Below are 26,119 nucleotides of genomic sequence, written 5' to 3'. Positions count from 1 at the left end.
ACCGGAACACGTTTTATTTCATTTATAACTTTAATCAAAATTAAATGCAGCTTTGTAATTTTCTGAATTAAGACAATTTGAGGAAAAGAAGTTGGATTATCATTTCAGGACGCTGAAAGTAAAAATCTAAAAATGTGTAGCAATGGCTTCTACCAGTACCACCAGTTTCTTCCATTACAGACAAGTGTTTTGAAATGTGCAGAATGTATTTTAAGTCAGCAAAGATTTAGGGAGAGAGAAAAAAAAACACTTTCTTTTCTCATTTGGATTTCTACTAATGATTAAGCTAAATTATGAAAAAAAATCAGTAGAAATACATTTATATCTGTATGTTTTAAGCAGAGAGAAAAAAATCATTCCCATATAACATTTAGAGAGCAATGCGTACTTTGAAAATGATTCATAAGAAGTGATTCAGTCTTTCCAAAGCTTTCCAGGATTTTGGGATAGTCATCAATGCAATCTATGTTTTTTTCAGGCTTCTACATAATACCCAAAAAGGAGACCACCTCTTTAATGGATTGATGATTATGAGTTAACTTTTAAAATCAATGACATTTTCTTTTCAGGCTGCATAAATAACATCTGTACTATTTTGTCACTTCCTTCCAGTCTGAAGCTCTTTTGAATCATTTTTGAAGCATGCACAGCCCACCACATTGTCATAAGATTCATCATTCTCCCATCATCATTTTGGTAATAAAGCTACCCTGGAAAATGTATCATTGCTCTGAATTTTATTAATCCATTTTTTCAAGATCACTGAGTAGTTTATGGGCTGAGAACAGCAGCAGAACACCTGAATGACCTATTACTTTTAAGCACTTTTGCACTTGAAGTGATAAAAAATGAGAGCTAAAGGTTCATGCAGCATTTTTAAGTACAGTAAAGTGATAGCTCTGTTCATCCCACATGTCATTTTAAAAGCTTCTTTATACTTTTTTAAAAAAAGTGTATTGTGATAAATGTGTAGTGCAACATTATCAAAAAGGAAAGGGATGAATGAGAATACATACTTGTTCCATATACTGTAAATACCTCTATCTTACATTCCCTTTCAGATATAAAACAACATTAAATATGAAACCCACACATACCAGGAGCAACACTTAAAGTTTATGTAGAAACAATTATTTGTTTTTATAAAGAAGACTTCTCTTCTACCTCTATCTCATGATACAGAGCTGATCCTCATATATCTTAACTCCACCTGAATATCCTTTTTTTCTGATTCAAGCTAGATTTATAATGCACCGTGGTTTTAGTCAAAGTAATTTACTCCAACTTTTTCCTCAAGAGCTCTTTCAAAAGCAGTAGTACGTAGATCAGAAACATAGATTAAGGATCCCTTCATCCAACTGCTTCCTTGCTCCAGTCTTTGCACTCCACGAAGGACCAAAAAGCAACTGAGCTCAGAGTACTGTTTCTCGGACGACTCCGATGAGGCTGTGAGGCCGCTCTGGCTCCATCCGCTGCGTCTTCCTGCCTGGCCCCCGGGTTCCGGCTATAGTAAAAGTACTTACATCTCCACAGCTCTCCAAGTGCAAAAGTCCCGGATGTCTCCTGAAAGGCAGTGTGTGCGCTCCTGTTATGGCTCGGTGAGCAGGAGTCATGACCTTTGGAAAGAAAGAACATTACACTGTCAACCGCCGTACCTATTTTTATCTAAGAAATGTTTGGATAAAGAAAATGTTAGTTGTCTTAAAATATAATCTTAAAAACAGATTAGGCATGCTGCAGATCTCATCAGCCAAAGAATGTCGACTTCTGGGGATCAGAAAAAAGGGTTTTTTTTTCGCAATGGCCACTACCCTATGAGATGTCCTCCTGTTAGAGATTAGAATGGCCCCAACTGTATTAGCCTTTTGCAAGGCTTTAAAAATGTGACTTGTACTTGGGCAATGTAAATGTCCTAAGGGCTCTGTTTATTGACTTTACTGTTAGGTGGTTAACTATTTTGGCTGCTGTATGTATTTATTTATTGTTTAGATGTTTTTATCATTCTTTATTGTTTTAGAACTGTAACACACCCAGAATCACTTGGCTGAGGTGGGTGGCTATAGAAATTGAATAAATAAAGTAAATTAAAAAAAACTGACTTCATATAATACCTGGCTATTTCATTAAACACTATCAGGATATGTTTTTAGTAGTTGTTGGGGCATTTTTCTTTTTGATTGGGAATTAAGCCATTTAGCTAGAAAGACTTCAGTCATAAGTGAAACTACGCAACAGTAAGGATATGACACAAATGAATATTGCTCCAACTGCAGAGGGTTTTGAGGTCTGTGTGCATAGGTATGTGTGCATGCTTTAGTATTAGCAATAATTTTCTTCACTTCTTTATTTATTCCCAATTTTTTTAAAATTTCTTTCTTTTTTAAAATAATGGATATCCAGAGTTGTCAATCTAAGAGGGATGATTTAATTCTGCAAGGACAAACTCCCTATTTTTTGTATTTCTATCTTTATCCATCTTCTACAGATGAGCATACACAGTATTGCAAAAGGCTAACCTGACCCTTCATGTGACCAGCTAAACTTGGGGAGAGCTTCAGCCACAAGTATGACCTCTCCCTTTAACTTACTAAATAAACAAAATCCTATTTCACCCTTAAGAACTGCAACATAACTGGAGTGTAAATATAGGGTAAGATCACATTTATTCCTTAAGTAAGTACTATATGCTTCTACTAATTTGGAGAAAAGGGATAAAAATAAAAAATCAACACAGAAATGATAAGCGATTAAATAAGGACAAAAGGTCCGCCATCTTCTGCCCTTCTTCACTAACCTGGTTCACAGAAATTGAAACATTAACTGCAATTAAAGAACAAACTTGTAACTAGCAGACTAGGATGAAAGATTACCTTGTCTTCTCCCAGGGGGAAAAAGCTAACACCAGACAGCAATGTATGCTGCATTTCATTTTGAGCTGGCCTTTCCTTCCCTAAGCAGAGCTCCAACCTGTTTAGGAGTTTGTATCTTACCTGCTCGAGAAAACTGGCACTGGTGATGGCTTCCTCCATGTGCTCTTCATCTGATTTTAAGACAGATTTGATGTCTTCTACTAGTTCATGTATGTCAGGCGTCATGTTGCAGGAGGACTGCTCCAAGAATTTGGCTACCAGAAGCTTAGTATCTATATATGATTTGTAGTCTATTAAAGACTGAGGCCTTGAGCGTGCAGCAGCCTTTGCTCTCAGACTTTTCCGCAAAATGACAGTAGCCAGCTGTGGTTTTCGGTCTGTTTGAGTGGCAGCTTCACAACTTAGCACTGGACCTGGAGACAAGACAAAACAAAATAAAAATCTCAATGGTTGCGTCCTAGTAGTTTACACACAGAGAGTCAGTCATAAATTCAAAGTGAGGACAGCACGCTACAAACCACAATGCAAACTCTGCCATTTTTACCATTAGAGTCACTTAGACTCTAGTGAGATGGAGGAATGCAAATTTAATAAATACATAAATAAAATAACAAAATGTTATATTTTCATCACAATGTTACATATATGTTAGGAACACAGCTTGCATCATGAAGTTGGAATGCATATGTTGACATTTTGATTGAACTGTTGGATTCTTAGGGTACCTCTATAATTGGCAGATAAATTCTTGCAGATGTTTCATTACCAAACTAGGTAACATCATCAGTACTTGAAGGGAGTGGTGTTTGCTCTTATTTTCATATACTAGTGGCTTACCCTGTCAGTGTTGATCAGTTGCTTCACAAAAAGTGTTTTGATTGGTGCTGGGTCTCTACAGCTTCAGGCAGAGAAGGGCTATTCTACATCCCTCCCTCAGATGTTCTTTAAAATACAGAGTTTCCCAGCATTTCTTTAGGAACCTCCAACATGCAAACTGTGGTTACTCATCCTAAAATGAATCCTTTTTACATGGAGCTTCAAAATTTGTTGTTTGCTGGGGAACTGTGTAGCTAAAAGTCAGTCTACATTTAGTATACATCTGATTTTGAGGATATTTCTTCATAACTAAAGTGTACTTTCTGTGCAATTCATACCCGTTGCTTGCTGGATCTGGATGTCACAAAGCAAAGCCCACATTTTGTAATTAATCCCCGTGCTCCATTTTGGCTGACAGAGTGCTGCATTACATCTACCCAGCCGGTCATTAGGGCAGAGACCCGGTTGTTACATTATTTGAATCCCACCACTGACAACACTGACAATACCTCAAACAAGAAGCTATCAAACAAGCAACAGTAAACCTATCAAAGATCACCAAGAGCACTCTCAACATGGATAGGGCAATTTTGTCTGTCTAACACTGTATCCCCAATAGTGTATACTGCCAGAGGATTCTTTTTTCCTAAGTGTATGATCTTACATTTAGGAACACTGAACTGCAGTTTCCACATTTCTGATCAATTTTCTAGCAATGCCAAATTGTTTTCTGTGTTGCAGATACCACCAGGAATGTTAACCTATTACACACTTTTATGACATCAGCAAAAAAATAAATCTTTCCTAGCAATCCTTCTGTTGTATCACTTACAAACACATTGAATAGAACAGGACCTAGAACTGAGCCTTTGTGGCACACCACTTGTGATTGGTCTCTGTTCAGACAGTGCCTCATTAACAATCACACACTAGGATCTATCCCTGAGCCAACTTCTTAACCACTGAACCACCAAGTGGTTGAATCCTAGCCTGTACAACATTTTTATGAGCTTATTATTTGGAACTCTTATCAAATGCTTTGCTAAAATCCAGACAGGCTTTGATCACAGCACCACCTTCATCCCAAATATTTGTGATATAGTTTAAAAAGTCAACACTTTGAGATATACTGATTGTTAATTACTGCAAAATAATTCAATTTAAATACTGACTTATTTAGTATTTAAATAACATTTCAAATTGTATTTCCAACAGGCCGGTATTATTAATATATTTCTGATATTTTTAAAGTTAATGTTGTAATGCTGGTAAATATTTTTAGCGATTTCTATTTGTGTGTGGGGGGGACATTGCACTTCTAAACGTAATACATTTGGGGGGGGGGAGAGAGATGGATAAGAATTCACATTCATGTTGGTGCAAAGTGATCCACACACAAATGTGGGCTGATGCACTGCAACTACTGCCTTGCCTTCCCTAAAGCTTCTTTATTGTACTTTGCCTTGTTAGCAGAATTACTGTAAGAATATTCAGTGAAAGAGCCATTTAGAATAAGAATGAGGTAGGCATAGAAAACAGCCCTCCAGCACCACTGCTCTGCAAATTCATCATGGCTACAAAACTAAGCTTCAGTTCTGATGGCTGTAGCCAAGCCCTCCCCTCTCCTCCTTGCAGCCTTGGAAGAACTGGTGGGGTTCGGTGGGTGGGAGTTGGTGTATAACTGCCACTCCTGCTCTTCTGGCTGAGGTGGGGATCTCACTGGGCCTTATGGCCCTAATTATAACAAGATCACCCTCATTTTTCATTGAATAATTTACAACTCCAAGGCAACACCATCATTTGAGATGGAACACTCTTAATGCTAATAAATCTCCTTCATTTTGTGGCCTCAGGAAAAAAAAGAGATAAAGGATATTTTCTGGAAAGGGGAGAAGAATCAGGTCACCTCTGAATGGAAAGGACTGAAGAACAGGATCACTTTTTGATCGTTTTCTGAATAGCTGAGAAGTCCCCACAGGTACCAAGCTGGCATCTGGAGACAAGGTGGTCTCTCTACTCAAAGAATTAGGAGAACTTTCATCTCCTGCAATGAAGAAAGACAGGAACAAGAAATCCAATTAGCATGAACTCACATGTGCTCTGTCTCTCTTTCTTCATGCCCACACCCATATGTGTGCGCGCATACACATACACAAATATAAAGTTGGCAGAGAAAAAATTCTGGAAACATAATTCTTTTATATAGGTTTCTACAGTCATTTAAAGTTAAACAATGATTACCAAGCAATACTTACAAAGCTTTCCATTACAATAAAGGTTTCTGTTGATCATGATAATACAATTAGAAAAGGGTACATGCACTCATTATCAAAAGTATTGTTGGCTTCTGGTCTGACGTCGCAGTGAGAGCTAAAGTCACTCTGTAGGGGTGATGAAGAAAGGAGGGGCACCCCAAAGGTCACAGAGACTGGCAGCTCTCCAACTGGACCCAGGGATTTCCTCCCATCCAACAACGAAAAGGACAGGCAGCCATTATGGTTGCTGTGAAGCTGGGGCAGCTGAAGTAACAAAGAATGTGCTGGAGCGGTGTAGATGAACAGTGATTGGAACTGGGTGAGTTGATTCTTTTTTTTACCTAGAACCTAACCCCAAAGAAAATAAACTCTGGAAAAGAGACTCTTTGAAATGCTTATCAAAGCGGCAAATAATTACAGAGAGAAAAATTATAGACCTGAAAGAAAAGGAACCAAAGGGACAGTGCAAAATCTTTAAAATATAGAAAGACTGGATTTTTAAACTTTATTGGGAATATTTTGGTAAGGCATTTTAAAATGCTGGAATTATTTGTCTGAATATTGACTATTTGCAAAAAACTGAAATAAATATGGCAAGGAAAAAACAAGGACATGGATCTGGGGCAGGCCACATGAGATTTAAAATACTGTATTTTTTTGGACTATTAGACGCACTGGACTATAAGACACACCTAAATGTACAGAAGGAAAATGAGAAAAAAAAAGTTTTTGGCCTCTGTGAGTCACGTTTCCGCCCTCCCAGGCCCCCAGAAGCACTCTGCAGTGCTCCGCATGGCCTGTTTTCACCGAAAACACATCCACTTTTGGCCTGCAGAATGCTTCTGGGAGCTGGGGAGACCAAAATTGACTTGACTTTTTTGACTTGGAAGTCAAAAAATGGGCCCATTTTTGGCAAAAACAGGCAGTGCGGAGCACTACAGAGTGCTTCTGGGGGCCGGGGAGGACAAAAACTTGATGCACAGAGGGTTCAAGAGGTCAAAAATGCCTGTATTTGGTCTATAAGACGCACCTAAATTTTCACCCACTTTTAGGGTATATGTGTGAAAGGAGTGTCTTATACTCTGAGAAATATGGTAATTAATTTAGAGTTGGTTTTTTTAATGGGGAACTGTGCCAAAGCTCTTTTTTTAAACTATCTTGTTTCAAAGTAAAGGGAACAGAAATTCCTAATTTTCAGCTGGGTCATAGATACTTGGATACTGAAAGAGGTTCATTGGTCTCCCAAATTCTGATCCAAACGAAATCATCACAATTTGTATTCTGATAGCGTACAATTTTCCAAGGGGATCACACAGTAAACCTGGTTGTAAAAAAGGTTTTTCCTAGAGAACTAACAAACCTTGATAAAGGAAGAATAAAGGTGAACAAATCAATAAAGAATGGTAAGAGTTAGAGGTTCAATGACTCAAAACATCATGTTGAGCTCAAAACAATGTTTTCCACTAATCCATCAAATCACTAGATTCAGAATCAGCTATCCATACAGGGGATAGAGCATATCTATCTTGTCTTAGCTTTACAGATCTAAACAAACTGTTGGAAAATTTCCCTTGGCAATTTCTCCCGAGTACCCTCTCAGTTCTTCCCTTCATCCAAATAAGAGCAGTGTACACAATATTCAGTTCAATGATTAAAAAAACAAAGCTTGATATTTGTGGATTCAAGGATCCCTCACTGGGAGAATCTAATAAGAATTGCATGTATTCTGTCGGGTGAGGACTAATCAGGTCCAAAGATTATTTTATTCTGGCATCTTTTTACTAATTTTAACAATAATTCTGTCTCATTCTAAAATATATGTAGCACTTATTATGTATTCTGTACTTTTTAAAATTGTAAACTATAAAAACTTGTCCTAGAAGACAGAATATAAATAAAATTATTGTTCATGGTCTACTCTAGACACATGTATTTTCAAAACTAATTAAATAGCCTGACAACCCCATCAATACAAGGTCAACAAAGGTGATAAGTGTATGTTATCTTTCTTCAGTTTAGTTTTTAATCTAATCCAGGGTGTCTATATTTTCCCTATTCACATTTCTAAAACAGTGGGGACTACAAACAAATAATTAAAATACTTTTAAATTAGCATCAACAATACCATTCCAAAAGCAGTGTGGACAAAAAGAAAATGTGAAATGTATTCCTCAAATAATGACTTTACCATGAAATAGGCTTTAGAATGAATAAGGTTTTAGTTCTGTTCAGTTGCTTCCAAAATTTAACAGTAAGACTCATTTCATTAGCAACGGTGGAGATAAAGTCCTGTTATTCCAAAAGAGTCACTTCAAGGACTTTACAAGGCTGAAGTGCTCCAATGCGATTTTTCCTTCACTTTGCTGGTGTCAAATCTGTGTCTATTAATTCTTCTGTGCAAAGTTTGTCCTGTTTGTCCTATGCAGAATCCAGTGGAGCATTGCCAACTCCATCAATGAGTGAAAGGATGCTGAACTCACCTACGTCAAAGGTGCAGGCACTCTCAGAAGGACAGAACAAATACAATGACGGGTTTTTAACAATTCCAATGAAGTACTGGCAATCTGTCATGTGCACCCTGCCTCTACTTAACTGGCCTCCATTCCCCCTCTTCCCTCTAGCCCCTAGTTTAAATCCTATATCAGTCTAGCTACTCTATGCATCTGATGAAATGAGCTGTAGGTTTTTTGGTTTTTTAATATTATTTGTTAATCAAAAATCAAACTCCTTCTGATCTTTTGCTACCATAGACTAACATGGTTCTCCTCATGCAATGTTTAAGGGAAAGAAAGAGAAAGGCTGTTCCAGAGTGATCAATTTTAAGAGAAAATGGTTTTTATATACATTAAATTAGTTTAAGTAAGAAAACAATCATTACTGTATTTCTTGTAATTCATTGTTAACCTTAGCACAATACTTCAAAAAAACACTTTTTACCTTGTGGTACCTGTGCATCATTTTGTTCAGGTGGGTCATTTACAGCTTCTACAACAGCTGGATTGGATGCATCTTCCTAAATATAAAAATAACAAGAGTAAGCTTCTAAGTAAATTAATGAGAAATAGAAATACATTCGTGACTTTAGACAATTTAAATTTAATTTAATTGTAAAATTTAAATAGAGTTACAAAGAAACACCACTAAATCACAAATGTTCTCCAGGAATAATGATCTCCCTTCTTTACTATATATTCTGGTCATTTGATTTATTTTATGTGTAGTGATAATCTGATTTTACTTCTTGACATCTGAATACTGTTCTATACTTTATACACTACAATTTCTTTTCTAATCTTCTTAGATATTTTAGACCTTTTCTTTTCACCTCATTGTGATTTTGTTTTAATTAGTCTATGACTGAATAAAAATTGATTGACTGATTAAATATATTGAAATTTCCAAATTGTTTTTTAAAAGAAACCGGTGTACAACACACTGTAGTAATTCAACTGTAAGATCATTACAGAATATGTAAATGATGCCAGGCTGACTCTGATGCATTTGGTATGTCAGCCTTAAGATGATTCTGGTTGCTGAAGCTACTTCATCTTCCTGACAAAGTGTAGAAACAGAAAGATTGAGAGGAACAGATCTGTTGTTTAACATATTCCAATTCTGAGCTCCAATTGAGCTGCAGTGGTGCAGTGGTTAGAGTGCGGTACTGCAGGCTACTTCTGCTGACTTACCAGCTGATTGCTGTTTGATAGTTTGAATCCCACCAGGCTCAAGGTTAACTCAACTTTTCATCCTTCCAAGGTGGGTAAAATACCCAGATTGTTGGGCGCAATACGCTGACTCTGTAAATCGCTTAGAGAGGTCTGGAAAGCACTTTGAAGCAGTAAATAAGTCTAAGTGCTATTGCTATTCTGACAGTTGAACTACTAAAGAGTTCTGAGGGGTTCAAGACAACTGAAGAAATTATTTCCACTTCTGGAAGTACCTTAAAGTCTAATTGCAAAGGCAGCAACTAATTCCATATCTTAAGGACAAATATACAGCTTTATTGAAAAGGAAATAGGAGGGTTATTGCCCTGTCATTCAAAGCATTCCCCTTAATTAGATGTAAAATGTCAGACATAAAAATTTTAACTTGTCCAGGAAATTTGTCTGCATTCTCAGATAAAATAAAAGCACATATAGAGCAATTGTACAAGACAATATGATGGACATCTGTTAAACAGCCCACCCTCATAACTTTTCCTAAGAGCCTTAAGACGAGGCTCTGCCAGATGGCTTGTGGACTCAATGGTGGAGCCTAACACTAGAGTTGTTGACTAATTTAAACCTAATCCCATCTCCGTCCCTGGTCCAGCTCCCTCTGTCATCTTGTGTTAATTATTTTATTTCATCTGTTTTGCTATTTTATAGTTGGTAATTTTAAAGTTTTTCTGCTGTAAACAACCCAGAATCATCCAGGAGATGGGTAGCAAATACATTTCTACAGTAGACAGATGATAGATTATCTATCTATCTATCTATCTATCTATCTATCTATCTATCTATCTATCATCTATCTATCTATCTATCTATCTATCTATCTATCTATCTATTTATCTATCTATCTATCTATCTATCATCTATCTATCTACAGAGACTAGCCACAGAGTCCAAGTCATCCCAAACGCACATGACTGTTATCTTCAAACAGCCTTGCAAATGTGTCACAAAAAATTGTTGAAGAAACAGCTAATTTCCTTAAAGGTCAAAGGTGAATCCATGGATATTAGTGAGGAGATTCACAGAGGTGGAAAAGAACTCTGTCATTCCTATAGAATAATTCCAAAAGTCACTCATATAAATCAGATTCAGCATGAAACTTCCCAGTTACTTTTCATTACCTTTAGCTTCGTTATATATTAAGAAGCTCATGTGACGGGAGGTGAGAGACTTAAATACAACTATACAATGGCCTTAGTCACGTTTTTATTCCATAGGGTGACTGTGTCTTATGTGAGATTACAAGGCATGCCAACTAGAGAGAAAAAACCAGAGACCTATGAAAAAGTTTAGCAGTCATTAATTTCTGAATTCCCAAGTTCTTATAGACTTGCAGAAGGACCATAAATGAGTAAGATGGAAAGTTAAGTGCATTCTGTTTTGAAAGTTTGTTTTCCTCCCATTCTTTACAGATATTTAAAACTCTAGCATGTTTATGAGGGTATAAAAACAGAAATGATCTGAGATGTAAGAAAACCATATTTGATATTACAATTACTTGTTAAAATGGAGAATTTTTGAGATATAAAAACATGCACTGAGCAGAAAGTATAGCCTATAATTTTAGAGCTTCCGATAACCATCAAATAAGTTTAGAACAGAACAATCTTTTAGGACTAATTTTGATTCTGAAATCCTGAGTTGGTTACTACATTAATTAGAAAAAACAAATATGCAAAAACAGTATAAGTAGTCCCCGACTTACAATAGTTCATTTAATGATCACTCAGTTACACCATCACTGAAAAAAGCATTTTTTCCACTTATAACCATTACAGCATCCCCATGGTCATGTGAAAAAAAATTCAGATGCTTGGCAATTGACTCATATTTACGACAGTTGTAGTTTCCCGAGGTCATGTGATCATCCTTTAAGACCTTCTGATAAGCAAAGTCAATGGGAAGCCAGATTCACTTAACAACCATGTTACTAATTTAACAAGTGCAGTGATTCACTTAACAATGTGACAAGATAGGTTGTAAAATGGGATAAAACTCACTTAACAAAAGTTTTGCTTAGCAATTAGAAATTTTGGGCTCAATTGTAGTTGTAAATCAAGGACTACCTATGTGTATACTTTTTCTTCAGAACTGATGTTTAACATTATATGCTATCAAAAAAAGCAGGAAGTGGAAAAGCAACAAAGTCCCAAGCCTAAATCAAGTATAAAATATTTGTTTGTTTCAACATTTCCACTATATGTGGCATTACTCAGTGGCAGAGAAGTGGCACATTTGACCATCTGAAGGATGTGACAATGTACCACAGACTCCTGTGAAAGCACATTAAGCTGGAAGAATACCCTGGACAATACCTGCTCATGTCTTATCTGGCTCATCACAGCTTCATAAGGAGGTGGGGGATCAAGAGGGCAGAAAACTTCAACGCCTTTAATTCGGGCTCCATAAATGTGTGGTAATGGAATGACATCAGAACCGAGCATCCTAAGAGAAAAAGGTTGCATCAACTAAAGAACGCCCATAATATTTTAATGAAATATGCTCCAAAAGTCAGGATATTGGAATTCGATCTTTAGTAGAAAAACAACAATATACAGAATAGGGATTTTTTTAAAAGTGTATTCACAAGGATTTAAACAGGGATTATTTTCAGTGGGGGGAAAAAGAAGGGCCTAAAACGTTTTAAGTATGGAATCCAATTAAAGTATTAAATATCTAAATGTCAAATAATTGTCAGGTGCAAAAAACACCAGGTCCTCGTGTGCAAGTACAATTTAATTGATGGACAGGAATCTTCTTAACTAATGGTCAGTCCTTGCTTAGAATTAGATAAGAGTCAATGGCAATCAAGGGAAGGGAAGGGACTTAGTTCATTCATGGCTACATGGTGATTCTAAGTTGATCCCTCTTTTTAGCCCTCCCCCTGGCTCTGCCAGTCCTTCTCCTACAATACTCTTTGCAGATCCGTTGTGCTTATACAATCTGCAGAAGAACTGCAGACAGCTAGCCTTGGTGAGAGAGAGGCTGAGTATGGAGATTCCTGGCCCAGAGATCAGGACTGCGAGCACTGTTCCATACCAAGGGTCCTTCTGAATCTACAGTGTCCAGTGATGTAAGTAGAGGCACAGAGAGAAATCAAGATACGCAGGGAGCATTTATGCACAGAATTAGAATGGCCATCTTTTTTCTGTAACAACTATAATTAAAGACAGGCTGACAGTAATGAACAATTAGCTTTTTTTCCCCCAGCAGAGAAATTAGCTATTACCCTTCTGCACATATATCATACATCTTCTGAAGGGGGAAGAAAAGGGAGAAATCCTTTAAAGGATTGGAAGCTCTGTTTCTGCATGCTCAGAATTAGTCAGAAAAGGATTGTGATTATTTATGGCTCTTCCACAAAACTAAGATTCTTGATTAGCCAGTTCTCACTACTTGATGAGAGAGAAGCAGAGGGTATGATATCTGTTACACAAATGTTAAATATATGATTGTCCAGAGACAACATAAATAGCAAGGATCTTCCCTTTTTCTTTCCTGCACATTCACTGAATGCATGAGGGAATTCATCTAAATATCCCTTATCTAACTGTTCCATATGTTCGGCTAATTGAAGATAAAGATACTTTAGCCACCTCTGCCATTGTTACAATCATTAGCACATTAGAATAAAAAATCCACCACTGCAGTAATCTATGCTTTATTTCCAGATAGGCATTTTGAAGGTCAACCTCTCAACTGCTTTGCTCAATTCTCCTCTATACTCTTCGATTTGCATCTTTCTGCTACTGAGTCCTCTGATATATAGTGGATTAATGCTATTCGTGCTACGTAAGTTACATAGATTTGGGTTTATAAGGCAAATCACATATGCCACAAGGCCTAGGATTGTTATTGGTTTAACCTCTGTGATGTCATAGGGTTTCAACAGACTTTGAACCAGATGACTGCTCAGAGCAGGGTGTCACAGCAGCATCATGTGACATATTGGGACTTCCCCCCCCCCTTCGCTAAACCGGGTGCAGGCATGGCCAGCGTGTGACACATCCAGCCACAGGTCATGAGTTTGACAGCCCTGGCTCAGAGTAAAAGCAGCACTATTTTGTAGTATGAGATCCATAGCAAATATGTAACTGCAATTGCACTTATGGCAAAATTATGCAGTCTCAACTATAATGAGATACAAATTTTGTTTTTCCTCTTTGTTCTTCGCATTGAAGCTCTTAAGCATATCACAGTTCATCTTAAGAATTAATTGGTATTTTCATTACTATTATGACAATGAAATTTCAGGTAGGAGGGAAATGCTCAGCATTTAAAAAAATTAAAATTTTGTAAAGAACCAAGTCTCTAATAATGATCTTGAAGAAAATTGAAATAAAAAACAACAGTCAACAGAAGATAAAAGTGACACAGAAAAAATAGCATACCCCCCCCCCCATAACTGTGACATCACTCTTCAGGACCTCAAGCACCCAAGTTATTCCAAATTCTGGGAGAAAAATCAGATTTTAAGGTCAAGGGCTATGGAAATCACAAAGAGAATTATGATAGAGAAGGCATATTTTCTGGGTCCCATCAGATGACATTTATTCATGGGATTTGGAGCAGCTAACCTTGTCAGATCAAAAAGGATGGGCATACCTTGAAAGAGAGATTTCATCAAGCAGATAATTGGAACCTCAAACTGAAACTGAAAGTATACTGATAAGTGCAGCTCACTACAGTCTTTGCTAAAATATATAAAGTGAGGTCCTTGGCTACAAAAATATTATCCACTCCTGGTTTAACAGAATGTATTATAAACCTATTCAAGAAGCAAGAAAAGAAGCTGAAAATGATGACATTCAAAGGAAGGTCTTCTGACAAGCTCTCTGGCCATGTACAGGAGAAGTGAAATAGATGATCCTGAGGGACCTGAATCTGTAGAAAAGGATGGTGGTGTCACAGGGTTAGTTTGGAGTGAGTGTGCTAGGAAATATTATTTGGGGATCAACCGCCTATATAAATGAGAAGGCAGCAAGAGAGCAAGGGTGGGCAGTTGTTAAACAAAGCAATGTCACTTAACAACTGACACTACTTATGATCTTAAAGGGTAGGCTCCGTTAGGTTTGTAAGTTGAAGATTACCTGTAAGAAAGCTTGATTAAATCAGTTGTCAAGTGTCAGAATATCAGGAGCGAGGTACTTTACCTGCGATTGCCTCGTGGTGTGGAAGAATAGAAGGTATCAAAATATGACGGAGGTGGGGCTGGTGGCACAAAATCATCAGCATCAGAAGCATGGCCATCTTCCTCAACTTCCTCTGTATAAACTTGCGGTTCTTCCTAACAAGATAAAATTCTGTAAAACACTCTTGTAGCAGGAACAGAAGAGTAACTGCTTAATATATCTATTTTTTTAAAAATGAAACTGTGTCCTGCACTCACTTACTCTGAAGGATCTTCTGGTTGCAAATATCTGCAGGTAACGTAGGGCAGCAGCTACCAAACAAACAGTGGTTGTCAAGGCATTCAGAGCACAGAGAGCAAAGAGAACTTTCTGAAGGACAAAACATTGTAAAGAATAACTGCAATTGTGATTCACCAAACATATATTTAAAAGTACACACATTAATTCTTTTGCTTTCCAAGCACAAAATACAGTTAACTTTTAAGCAGATGCCTTTTCTTCACTTAAAAACTATGCTATATTCAAATTTGACAACTGTGGTAAAAAAGTCACAGTTTATCATACTAGTAACCTTGTAGTTTGCTTATAGTCCCTAGGATTCTATTCATGTAACTCACATTTGCATAACCAGCATATTTTCTCTCTTCTTCTCTCTCAAGTTTAAATCTAAATTTAAGTCTAGCCACTATTTATCTGATGAAGTAAGCTGCAGCTCCTGAAAGCGCATGTCTTTTAATACTTGCTAGTGCTACCAGACTCCTGATTTTCTGCCACCGTAGGCAGAAAATGGGTCCTTCCTATAATATTCTTCCCCGATACCTTTTCTCTATGCAGGTTTTATTTAAAAAAAAAAACAAATTTACCAATAACTTAATCCACAAAGAGATTCAGATATATAAATTTATTATTAAATATAAGTTTTACTGTCTGCTAGAGATTATGAACACTTCTATACATTTGCGAGCATGTTTTAGTATCTCTGGTGGATCTTCAGATAAGTTGTTTTGTAATTCTTATCAAATAACTTTTGTCTGCTTCTGAGAGAAACAAGGCAACAAGTTAACCCTTTTTTAGAGCCATGCTACAAGTTATATTTTTCACACAATTTTGCCTGGAATGCAAGACTTTTCTTTTCATACAGGTAGCCAGCCCTGGAGCCCATCTAGATGGTGATTTAGCACTGAGGTAAAGAAATTGTAAACTCTGCAGTGTGGATATAGAATTGGAACTCTCCACCATCTATTTGTGTGGAATTAAGTTTAAGCTTAGGTCAAGGCCCATGGCAATAAGGAAGCCTATTTCTCTATACAAATGTACTGATTATGGGGAATAACGGGAAGAACTAGAAATCTTAATACGGATCTGGAAGGTGAAACTTACAAGGAATGGCTAGAGATATTGGGCATGATCATCTTGGAGAACTGTGGGGAGATGTGACAGCTGCTCTCAAGTAGTCCAGTGGTTGGCATGTAGAAGATGGGCCAGAGCTATTTGGAAATGTTGTGGAAATCAGCATAAGAAATATCAGGTTTAAATTACAAGAAAATGAAATTTGGTTGAACATCAGGAAAAAAAAATCCTAAAGGTAAGAACCATTCAACAATGGAACAGACTCCCTTGGGAAGTGGTAAAACTCCTGAGAAAGGTATTGAAAGAAAGGCTGAAGAGCCGAATGCCAGGCATGTTACCATATCATCCACACCAAAGTTGTGATACAGATCTGCATATGTAATGGCTATTTGAGGAAAATAAATATTGCACTCAAGTGAGAACACAAACATCATTGTAACATGAATATCAATCCCGAGAGACAAGATTATGCATTCGTTTTACTGCACAGTCATATTTCCAGATGCAAGATATGATTGAGTTTACATACAGTTGCATTTTGTAAAGTGTGAAAGGATGGGGGAGCAGATATTAATTCCAGAGCAAAAAAAGTAGAATGCTTTTTAAATGAATATGATTTCTACAAAGAATACTCTCATTTTAGTCACATCTAACTTTTCCTTCTTCATGCAGAATGTGCACTCTGATAAAGTCAACAAGCCCTACATATAGTCCCTGACATGACCAAACATGGTCAAATACGGTTATATGTTGTCTTTTTTCCTTAGCATTTCCTCCTATAGGTCCTAAATAAAAAGGCATCAAAAAGTCTGGAAGTTCTGCATTGGAAAGAAATCAATATTATTCTTAATCATGTTTCTATTTATAGCAGTTTATTTACAACCACTACAGTCAGTATTAGTAACCTTACTTTGAGTAGAAGGTGAACTGAACTGCATGACTGGATTGCATACAATTCCAATGCATTTTCTTTCTTGGTGCATTTTGCTGGCATAAATTCTTCACAGCAGAAACAAATTTTACTTCCAGCAACCTTTAATATTGAGAAGAGTAAGCATTTGAATTAGTAATTTAAAAGCAATGTTTTATATAGAGCAACATCAAAATGTTATCAAAATTAAACCAAAAAATTAATAATCCATAATGCAAAATGCAAAATACAGTAAGACACCTGCAACTTTGTTAAGGAATTGCTATGTGGAACAATAAAATATATTATTGCTTTGTCTATTATCTATTCATTAATGTAAATTAAAGAACTTTTATAGCTTTCTATTTAAAGCCTTAAAGCCTCAAAAATCTATATAAGAATGTAGTGTTTGATTTGAACAGAAGAAAATCACAGATTCATACGTTTGATATTAGGATTACAGATATTATTTCATTATGCCTCACTCTGGTCTAATGCATAATATTAATAATAAGTTATTTAAGTATGTACCATTACAATTATTATTTGTTATACTCTAAATATATACATTAAACGTAAATATTTCCTCACCAGCTCACATCTAGGGACACTGGACACAAATTGAGCACCTTGGCATCCAAGAATAAAGCCAGCCAGGTTCAAGAGAACACAAATAACAGAAAGCAAAACAAACAAGTTAACCTAGAACAAATAAAAATTGCACAGTGAATTACAAAATTCAAACAAGTTGGTTTCTTTAATATTCCATATATATCCTATCATGAGGAAAATTCAGACACATATAGTCAATTTACTTGGATTTGCAAATGCACAGGTTTACTTCCCAGGATTAGCTGGCTACAGGCTATACTGGGCTCAACTGTACATATAAAATGAACATAAACTCTATTTTCAATACATTTATAACAATTTAGGAAGGACCCTAATCTCAAATGATATAGAAACATTTGAATATTAAGTGAAATAAAGATTAAACTCTGATACTGTTGCATTATTCAATGCATTCAGTATTTGAATTTAAAATACATTAATATCTAAGTAATATTTATAATGGAATACGCAATTGCAAACAATAAGATAGAAACCATTCTTTCACACCCTATTAAGGACAATAATATTTAAAGAATTTAAATTACCATTTATTTATTTTTCTATATCCAGAAATAAAATATAGGTAAGATACCAACAGTTTGTTTTGCTAAGAGAGAGAGTGCGGAAAACACAGAGTGAAACTGAATAACTAACATAATGCCCAGGTTTATTTAACTGGAACTATTAAAATTTGTGATTCTTAAAATGTAAGCAAAGAATTTTTGATAAGAGTGTTGGTGTTCTCTATTGCTTTTTCCCCAGAATGTTCTCCCACTTCCAGATCAGGTGTGTAGCCCTGGTATTCCTTGGTAATCTCAATTCCAAATATTCACCATGCCCAATACAAAATATTGTTCAGACTAGTCCAGCAATCTGCTGAGATAGTTGGGAATTAAATTTAAGATCTATCGATCTTTTTTCTTGCCATGGAAGTCAATCATAGTTGTTCTAAATTATTTTTGAACTGATGTTATTCGAACTTTGAAATGATACAGATCACTTCCTTTTAATGCAGAGAATGTGAAAATAAATGTTTAAGAACTGCAAACAAAGAAAACTCAGATTACAAATGAGAAGCAGTGGATGCAAAGGATGTACGTTCTGTATTTTTATTACTTCCAAGACACCTTTGAAACCATGAATATTTTCTCAACTTTTAAAAAATGGTAGAGAGAATTTATAATTGTATATTTTGAATATTCAAATCCTTTATTACTTTATTGCTTATATTTATTCAATATAAAATATGTATTTTTAAAAAACCTTTATACATATTATGGTTAAAAATATGTTTAAAGCAAAGTATATATTTACATAATATATACCATACATAAGAAAGTACTGCATTATAGTAAAAGAATAATTTAAGGAAATATACTAGTAATCAATATTATAGTAATATAATATTTCTTGAAGGGATGAAATTCTAAGAAACCTTTTAGACTATGTTTATGGTTATGGAAATTATAAAACTGAAAATTACAGCAGTAGAACCTGACATATCCAATGGAGAAAGCTTTTTTTATATTTAGCACATCAATAGCAAAATTACTTATTTATTCATAATTGCTTACTGTCTACCTCATTAAGACAAATTGATATCTCAGAGAGTATTTGAATAATTTATTATTTAGTTGTTTTTAAAATTATAGGATACTCTTCAAATTCAGATATTCCTACTGAGATATATTCACTTTATGGCACTACACCAACTAGATTTTACTGCTTTACAATCTGATACTACTTCTGATAAATATTTCAAGTATCAGCTAGATTTTGTATGCCAAAAAGTAGGGCAACAAACACATTTTTTTTATTCCAAGTGCCTTTCAGAGAGGACTAGATATATTTTAAAAACATCATAGAATCGTCATCAGCCTAACTCTATGCCTGAAGCCCTAAATTCCATTTTAACATTACAGCTAAGTATGGATCCCATGGCTTGAATACAAGAGATTATTCTCTTCCCATTATATCTAGTTTATGCTTTATTTACTACTTTATCTTACAAAGAAAAGGGAAAATTCTTGAACTCTTTTCCCCGACCCTGGGGGAAAATAGTTTGTCATTGTTTGTCATTCTGTGCAACAAAGTCAAATATTAAAGTGTGATATCCCAGAGGATATTGTAAAAATATGCTATTCTGATAAATTGAATAGAAATAAATAAATAAAGGTAAAGGTTCTCCTCGCACATATATGTTAGTCATTCCCGACTCTAGGGGGCGGTGCTCAGCTCCATTTCAAAGCCGAAGAGCCAGCGCTGTACGAAGACGTCTCTGTGGTCATGTGGACGGCATGACTAAATGGCGAAGGCGCACAGAATGCTGTTACCTTTCCACCAAAGTGGTTCCTATTTTTTTACTTGCATTTTTACATGCTTTTAAACTGCTAGGTTGGCAGAAAATAAATAAATAAATCAATAAATCATTTTGCTACAAAACCTCTAACACCGCCTATTTGCTAAAATGAGTAGTACTATACAAGTATAACTGTGTATACATCCAAAAGAAAAATACTTTCTGGAATAAAGACAGAAATTATCTGATGCCATAACACCTCTCCTGGAGTGCTGTTGGAGAAAAACTAGTACTAGTCTGATTAGAATAGGTGAAAGCCTATGTGAGGGATTGCCTTCTGGTGGTACAGGCAGCAAAACATTGCATCCACTGATAGTAATTCAGCAGCTCAGTTTAAGGTAGTCCAATTATATTTTCATTTTGGGCCAGCCAAGTGAGGCTAATTAAGGTTCTGCTCCAGTGCATGAAAGCTGGATAGGGAGGAACTGTCTCCAACTGAATCCCCGCAACACCAAGCGACAGGCAATTTGAATATCTGGGGATATTCCATCTCTGACTTTGATTGAGGTAAAACTTCCCCCTTCTAAACTGGTATGTAATCTGGGGGGTGAGATTGGGTTTTCTTGGATTTGCAGTTCCTGCTTGAAGAAGTATCACCTAGGGCTAGGAAGGCAACTTACACCTTTCCCTAATTTGGGAGGCCCTTCAAACAGTAATTCATGCCCTAGTAACCTTGTGGCTTAATTTCTATAATGCTCTCTAGATGTGGCTGTCCTTGATAACTACCCCTTTAAATAATCCAAGCATATAGCGGTACCCGCTCTGTTTTGTGAATACCACTTGCTGTCAGTTTGCTTCAGAGTGCAATTCAAGATGTTGGTTGATATCTATAATGCCCTACAAGGTATAGGGCCTGGTTACTTAAGCGACTGCCTGTCTCCCGTAGCATCTGCTTGGCTAATTTGGTCCTGAGAGTTGGCACACTCCAAGCTCTTTTGATTAGACAATGTCAACTTTCAGAATCCTGACAGCATGCCTTTTCTGTAGCAACGCTTACCATCTGGAACAAAGTTTGAAATCTGGACTTACTCTGTTGTTTAGAAAAGCTAGCTCTTCACCCAAGCTTTCAGCAAGGGAGGGTGAGACCCCTCACATCTTTGTGCTTGCCATTTTTAATATTTATTTTTAATCTTCAATTAATTTTATTATAATTTATTTGATTGTGAGACATTGAAAGATGGGCAGTATACAAATTTAATGAATCAACAATCAGTACCTTATAGAATGCAAATTACATTGTATTGAGAAACTCTTCATAATTATGTGGATGCAATATTAGACGCAATGGAAATTGTGTATGTAAGAAATATCAAGGACTTAATGAGGTTGTTAACTGTTCCACTGTAGCAAAAAAAGTTTAGAAAGTAGCTGCTGACTTCAAGGTTTAAATACAAGATATACTAATTTAGAAATTTAAATTTATTGAAACTTTCCCAGAATCACTTCTTCAAATCTGGGGTAAACTACACATGTGTTGAAATATAATTATCAGTTACACAGAACTATAAAGTGTAGTTGAAATAATTTCATTAAAAATGGGAACATGTTGCCATAAGTGACATCCCTTTACAAGAGGAAAGTAAGATTCATTTTTAATAGTCATGCTATTCCCTTAAAATGTGACATTCTTTGCTTATAACAGTTGAATCAGAATCATATTAACCAACACATACCAAAAGTATCATGGGTCTCTTCCATATTGTTAATCCTATAATCCCTGATAAAATGACCTGCAACAATAAAACAAACGGTTATGAAGGACTGAGAGAATATTACTCATGACCTTTACATGCTAAAGATCAGCAAAATCCCATTCTTCCAGCAGGTGCTTTTCATAATGTAGACTTAAAATGAAACACAGGCTTACAAATTTTAATATATTGGAAAAAGATCTATTCAACTGTGGTATCCAAGTTTTGAAGTAGTACAAGAGGTCTTAATTGGATAGTAAAATAACCTTTGGAATGTTATTAGGGCTTTTGAAAGTAACTCTTTTCCTCATATAAAGTGCTTAAAAACCACTGAAATGAGACTAATAAGAAGTAGCTAAATCCACGTTTTAAAAAGATAACTGTACTAAGATAATACCATATAAAATGCAAAGTTAGACCTATTATGACATTTATACTTTTCACTTTAGAATCTTACTAACAAGGAAAAAAGGAAGTTGAAATGAGGATTAAGAAAAAAAAGCCCTTAGCTTGAAGTTAGCTTTAATAGGAAATTAATAATCATATCTATCTGCCTGGATGTCCTATGTTTATCTGGGAGAAACACACAGCCAAGGGACCTTTCAATCTTGGCATGAAGATTTATTGCAGATCCCTTTTTTATTTTCCAAGGGGAAGGGATGACCATCATAACTTTGAGTCCAAGTTGATAGTAGCGCCCTGGTAGATCTGTTGTAACTTTGGTTGCTAAGGAATGGTTGTAAGTCAAGGACTTCCGGTAAAGGGTTTTCTGGTACAAATCAAAGGCCTTCAGGCAATTTTGAACCTATGGGCTACATATCCTGAGAAATGCTGGAGTAACTGCAATGAATCTATGATCTGTTTCCCAAGAACAGATGCTGATTGAAAATCTTTTGCTACCTGGAGTGAGGTGGAGAGAAATACTAGGCTGGCCTAGAAGATAAATTAGAAAGAATGGCATCAGCTAATTTGGGTTGCTTCCTTTATATTTTCACTTGGCCAATACTGATATTTCTCTCTCTCCCAGTATTAGCAATTAGAAATCCTTTTTCACTACTGCCCTATTGCCTGCTGACATCTCACAGCCTCTACCTACAGGGTCACATCAATAGCTTCTATCCAGAGGCAGGAATGAAAGACCAAGAAAAAAATGTTGTGGTTCAGCTGACCAGTTTTTTTTAATACAACTCTTAAAGTGGCAGCATCTTTTTTCAGATTCACCAAGAAAACCATACTGTGCTTCTACAAAAACTCTTCTGAATCATTTTCAAACCATGCTAAGTCAACTATCTGACCCTACATCCCTCTACCTGTTGTGAAGCTTGTTTCACCATAAATACAGAAACAGATTCCTATATTTACTGCAACTCCATAAGAATAAACATATATAACGTTGTTGCTTGTTAATGTCTACTAAAGTGGAATTTGAAATGATGCTTTGCAATATTCCTCATTATGTATTTAGAAAGAAGAGTTCTAGCCTATGATCATCATATCAATACTGCCTAATCATTGTGTACTTTCAAGACACGACACAGATCATTTTTATTGCTCACAAATATTTATTTACTGAGTCCAAATTCTTTGAGATACACTCATCTTTAAATTAAAATTAAAATTTGATTTCTCCAATGTCTGTGACTGCCTGCAAGGCATCTTTGGTTGGAAGTCTTTTCAGAAAAAAATGTATCACCAATTATATCACAGAATAGGAACATCTTCCAACTACCTAGGAATCTCATAAAACTACAAATATTAATATTATACCAATGTACCAATCTAAATTTTGAAAATTTGGGAGATATGCTTACTTCTGCACATATTTTCTAAATGTCATTTAATGGGTTTTGCTTCCTCTCTCACTGGTTGGGACGGTATCTGCAATTCAGAAAGTCTGTAATCTTTTGAGAGAGATTTAGATGCAGCATTGAGGCAAAAGATTCATCCATGAATGAAAGCAAAATCCATAGCAAGTGAGACTTGCTTTTATGAATGCATTCAGCTGACTTTGCAAATACATATAAGCAGGAAGTCTTTTATTAAATAAGACAATACCTCTCCACGTTATAGGAGAGGCTTAAATAATGAAAATAGTTACAACACATCTATATTAAGCAATTATGCTTAACAGAAATTTCACAAGGCATGACAAATAATAAATCAGTTATCTGGAATCTTGTTCACTAGTATAGTTGGCTCTATTCTTTCACATCAACCAGGCTTTTCAATAGTGCAGGGACAACACCGGAACACAGCCTAAGAGCATTAAATGTTTTTATTTGCATTATTAATACAAAATATTAAGAAGTAAAGAAAGGAAATGCTGTTACAATTCCTTTATTTTTTCATTTAAAAGTTATTTCATTAACATACTAAGCAAACTATTGGGAGCTTCCTAAATATAGTCCCATCAAATAAATGCCACAAGTTAGAATCAATCTTAATTGGGACTACAAAATTTGGGCGATCAAAAAACGAAACGATAACCGGGTTATCGGGTTGTTGTGAGCATCAATACACATGGGACGCTGCCAAGCCTAACGTCTGCTTCGAAGAGGAGGAGGAACGGGAACGAAGAAGATCCAAGCAGGTGGCCCGAGACAGCCGCGAGGCAAGGAAAGGGCCCGGCCGGGTGTCACTTACCGAGGAGCCGGCCCAGAAGGGACAGGAGTTCTTCACCTGCGGGGAGTTGCTGAGGGAGAGCGCCCCAAAACTTAGGGCCACCATGCTGCACCCCAAAATCAACTGGAGCAGCCCCAGGGACAGCAGCGGTCTGGCCGGCAGCGGGCTCTGGCAGGCAGCGGACGAGGCCCCGTTCAGACGTGAAGCCACGGGGGATAGGGAGGGTGGCTGGGGCTGCCGGAAGCCGGAGCCGGAGCAGCGGAGCCGACGAGGGGGCGGCAGGGGCGGCGGGTTTGAGGCGGCAGCGGTAGCCGCCACAGCAGCCACAGCTGAGCAAGGTCTGGCCGCCTCAGAGACTACCGTGAGGCGCGTCATGGGACAGTAGGAGCCCGGCGGCAGCACCACCCGTAGAGACATGGGGCGGGGAGGAAGAGAGTCGGCGAACTCCGAGCGGTTCCCCGGGTGGCCTCCACTCTGGCTGAGGCGGCTGGCCAAGCCCAGGTCCCGTCTACCGGAGCCGCCGGCTGTTCACTCCCTGCTGCGCGCGGAAGGCAGGCGACCGTGGGCGCCCGCTTTTCGCCTTGCGCTCCCTAGGCCTCTGCTGGCAGTTCTAGGTGCCCCCCCCCCACACCTCCCGCCGCCTTGCGCGGATCCTCCGACCTCCCGCTGCTGGACCCTCGCGCTGTCTTGCCCGGGCGGGAGGAGGAAACCAGCTCCCCGACCCTCCCTTTCCGCCCAGAAGCTCTTAAGCCTTGCAGCCTATTCCCTGGGGGAGACGGCTCCCACCACCACCACCACCATGGTCTGCAGCCATTCGAAATCTGCTCCCCTGGCAAACTGCTCAGAAGCCCCCTCCCGCAACGACTCCCAAACTTTTGAACTCCTCCTGGTTAACTCCCTGCCGCGCAAGGCTCCCGCCGGGCTTGTCCCACCCACTGAAACGCGCAACCCACAAACTTCTCCCGGGCTCCACCGAAAAGTAAAACCTCTGGATCGTTCACTTCCGCCCTTGATAAGGACTCCCCTTTTGGGTTGCAGCGGAGGCCTCAGATGCCTGACCAGCTTCAGGCCGGCGGTTGTCAGAACGATCCTGCCTGCTGGATAATCCGGCGGAGCGCTTTGCGAAAGTCGGATTGGAAAGCCAGGCAGCCCTAATTCTCCTTACTTCTTAATTGAGCCCCAACGTTTCGTCCACCTTCCCATTTATAGATTTTGTATCAAATACTTTACTATCAAAATTAATCTTTATTAAACCAGACTCGCTTTCACCTAATGCTAACTTCTCTTGGCAAATGCAATTTTTGTAAACTGTGTTTACATTAAAAAAAAATATCAAAATAATTCATCCTAACTGCGGTTCGAATGAACCTGTTTGCAATAAGTGCATGGCCACCTCTCCTGTTTTAATTTAAGTTGTATAGGTTTTAAGACTGACTTGCTTTTTCAGCCTGTCACTTGGTATACCTTCTAGTGCACCTCTTATGATATCTGAGACAAAAATTCCTCTGATTCTAAAACTAACTCATTCAAGTGGTGATCATTTTTGTATATTTTCTAAAAACAGAGACTAATTTGTTCATTCAGATCCCACTACTCAGGCTCTCAAAAATATGTGGGTCCCATCATTGCCAAATACAACCCAAGCCCCCCCTCCTCTTATTTATCAAGCTTTCTGTTTTCTATCACTTATGGCAGGTTTAAAATATTTAAAACATTTCAATGACTTGCTACTCCATAACCCATTCAGAAGTCTTCTGAGTTCAACCTGTGGTACATTTCCCACTA

General features: G+C 37.2%; 1 protein-coding gene across 1 annotated transcript; it reads right to left on the bottom strand.

Annotated features, from left to right (window-relative positions):
* Positions 1–1,279: 1,279 nt before the first annotated feature.
* Positions 1,280–25,390, bottom strand: FAM189A2 (family with sequence similarity 189 member A2). The gene is made up of 11 exons (XM_032214157.1): positions 24,356–25,390; positions 21,695–21,751; positions 17,642–17,752; positions 17,051–17,173; positions 15,052–15,159; positions 14,812–14,945; positions 11,974–12,103; positions 8,879–8,954; positions 5,593–5,730; positions 2,991–3,283; positions 1,280–1,616 (listed from the first exon to the last, which is right to left on the bottom strand). Exons 1-11 carry the CDS (start codon positions 24,749–24,751, stop codon positions 1,413–1,415), a joined length of 1,770 nt encoding a protein of 589 aa, XP_032070048.1. The 5' UTR covers positions 24,752–25,390; the 3' UTR covers positions 1,280–1,412.
* Between the last annotated feature and the right edge of the window lie 729 nt (positions 25,391–26,119).

This window comes from Thamnophis elegans, chromosome 3 (assembly GCF_009769535.1).
Source record: "Thamnophis elegans isolate rThaEle1 chromosome 3, rThaEle1.pri, whole genome shotgun sequence".
In the NCBI taxonomy this organism is placed as follows: Eukaryota; Metazoa; Chordata; class Lepidosauria; order Squamata; family Colubridae; genus Thamnophis; species Thamnophis elegans.
Note: the sequence above shows the minus strand (reverse complement) of the source record. Positions and strands in the feature narration are given on the sequence as shown.

What these genes read in the sequence shown, in the direction of transcription:
- FAM189A2 (XM_032214157.1), bottom strand. Translation starts at nt 24,751, where the DNA reads ATGTCTCTACGGGTGGTGCTGCCGCCGGGCTCCTACTGTCCCATGACG. An exon ending in AGAGACCCATGATACTTTTG is followed by an intron (nt 17,753 to 21,694) that starts GTATGTGTTGGT and finishes TATTTGTTCTAG; the next exon opens with GTTAACTTGTTTGTTTTGCT. An exon ending in CAACCAGAAGATCCTTCAGA is followed by an intron (nt 14,946 to 15,051) that starts GTAAGTGAGTGC and finishes TTATCTTGTTAG; the next exon opens with GAAGAACCGCAAGTTTATAC.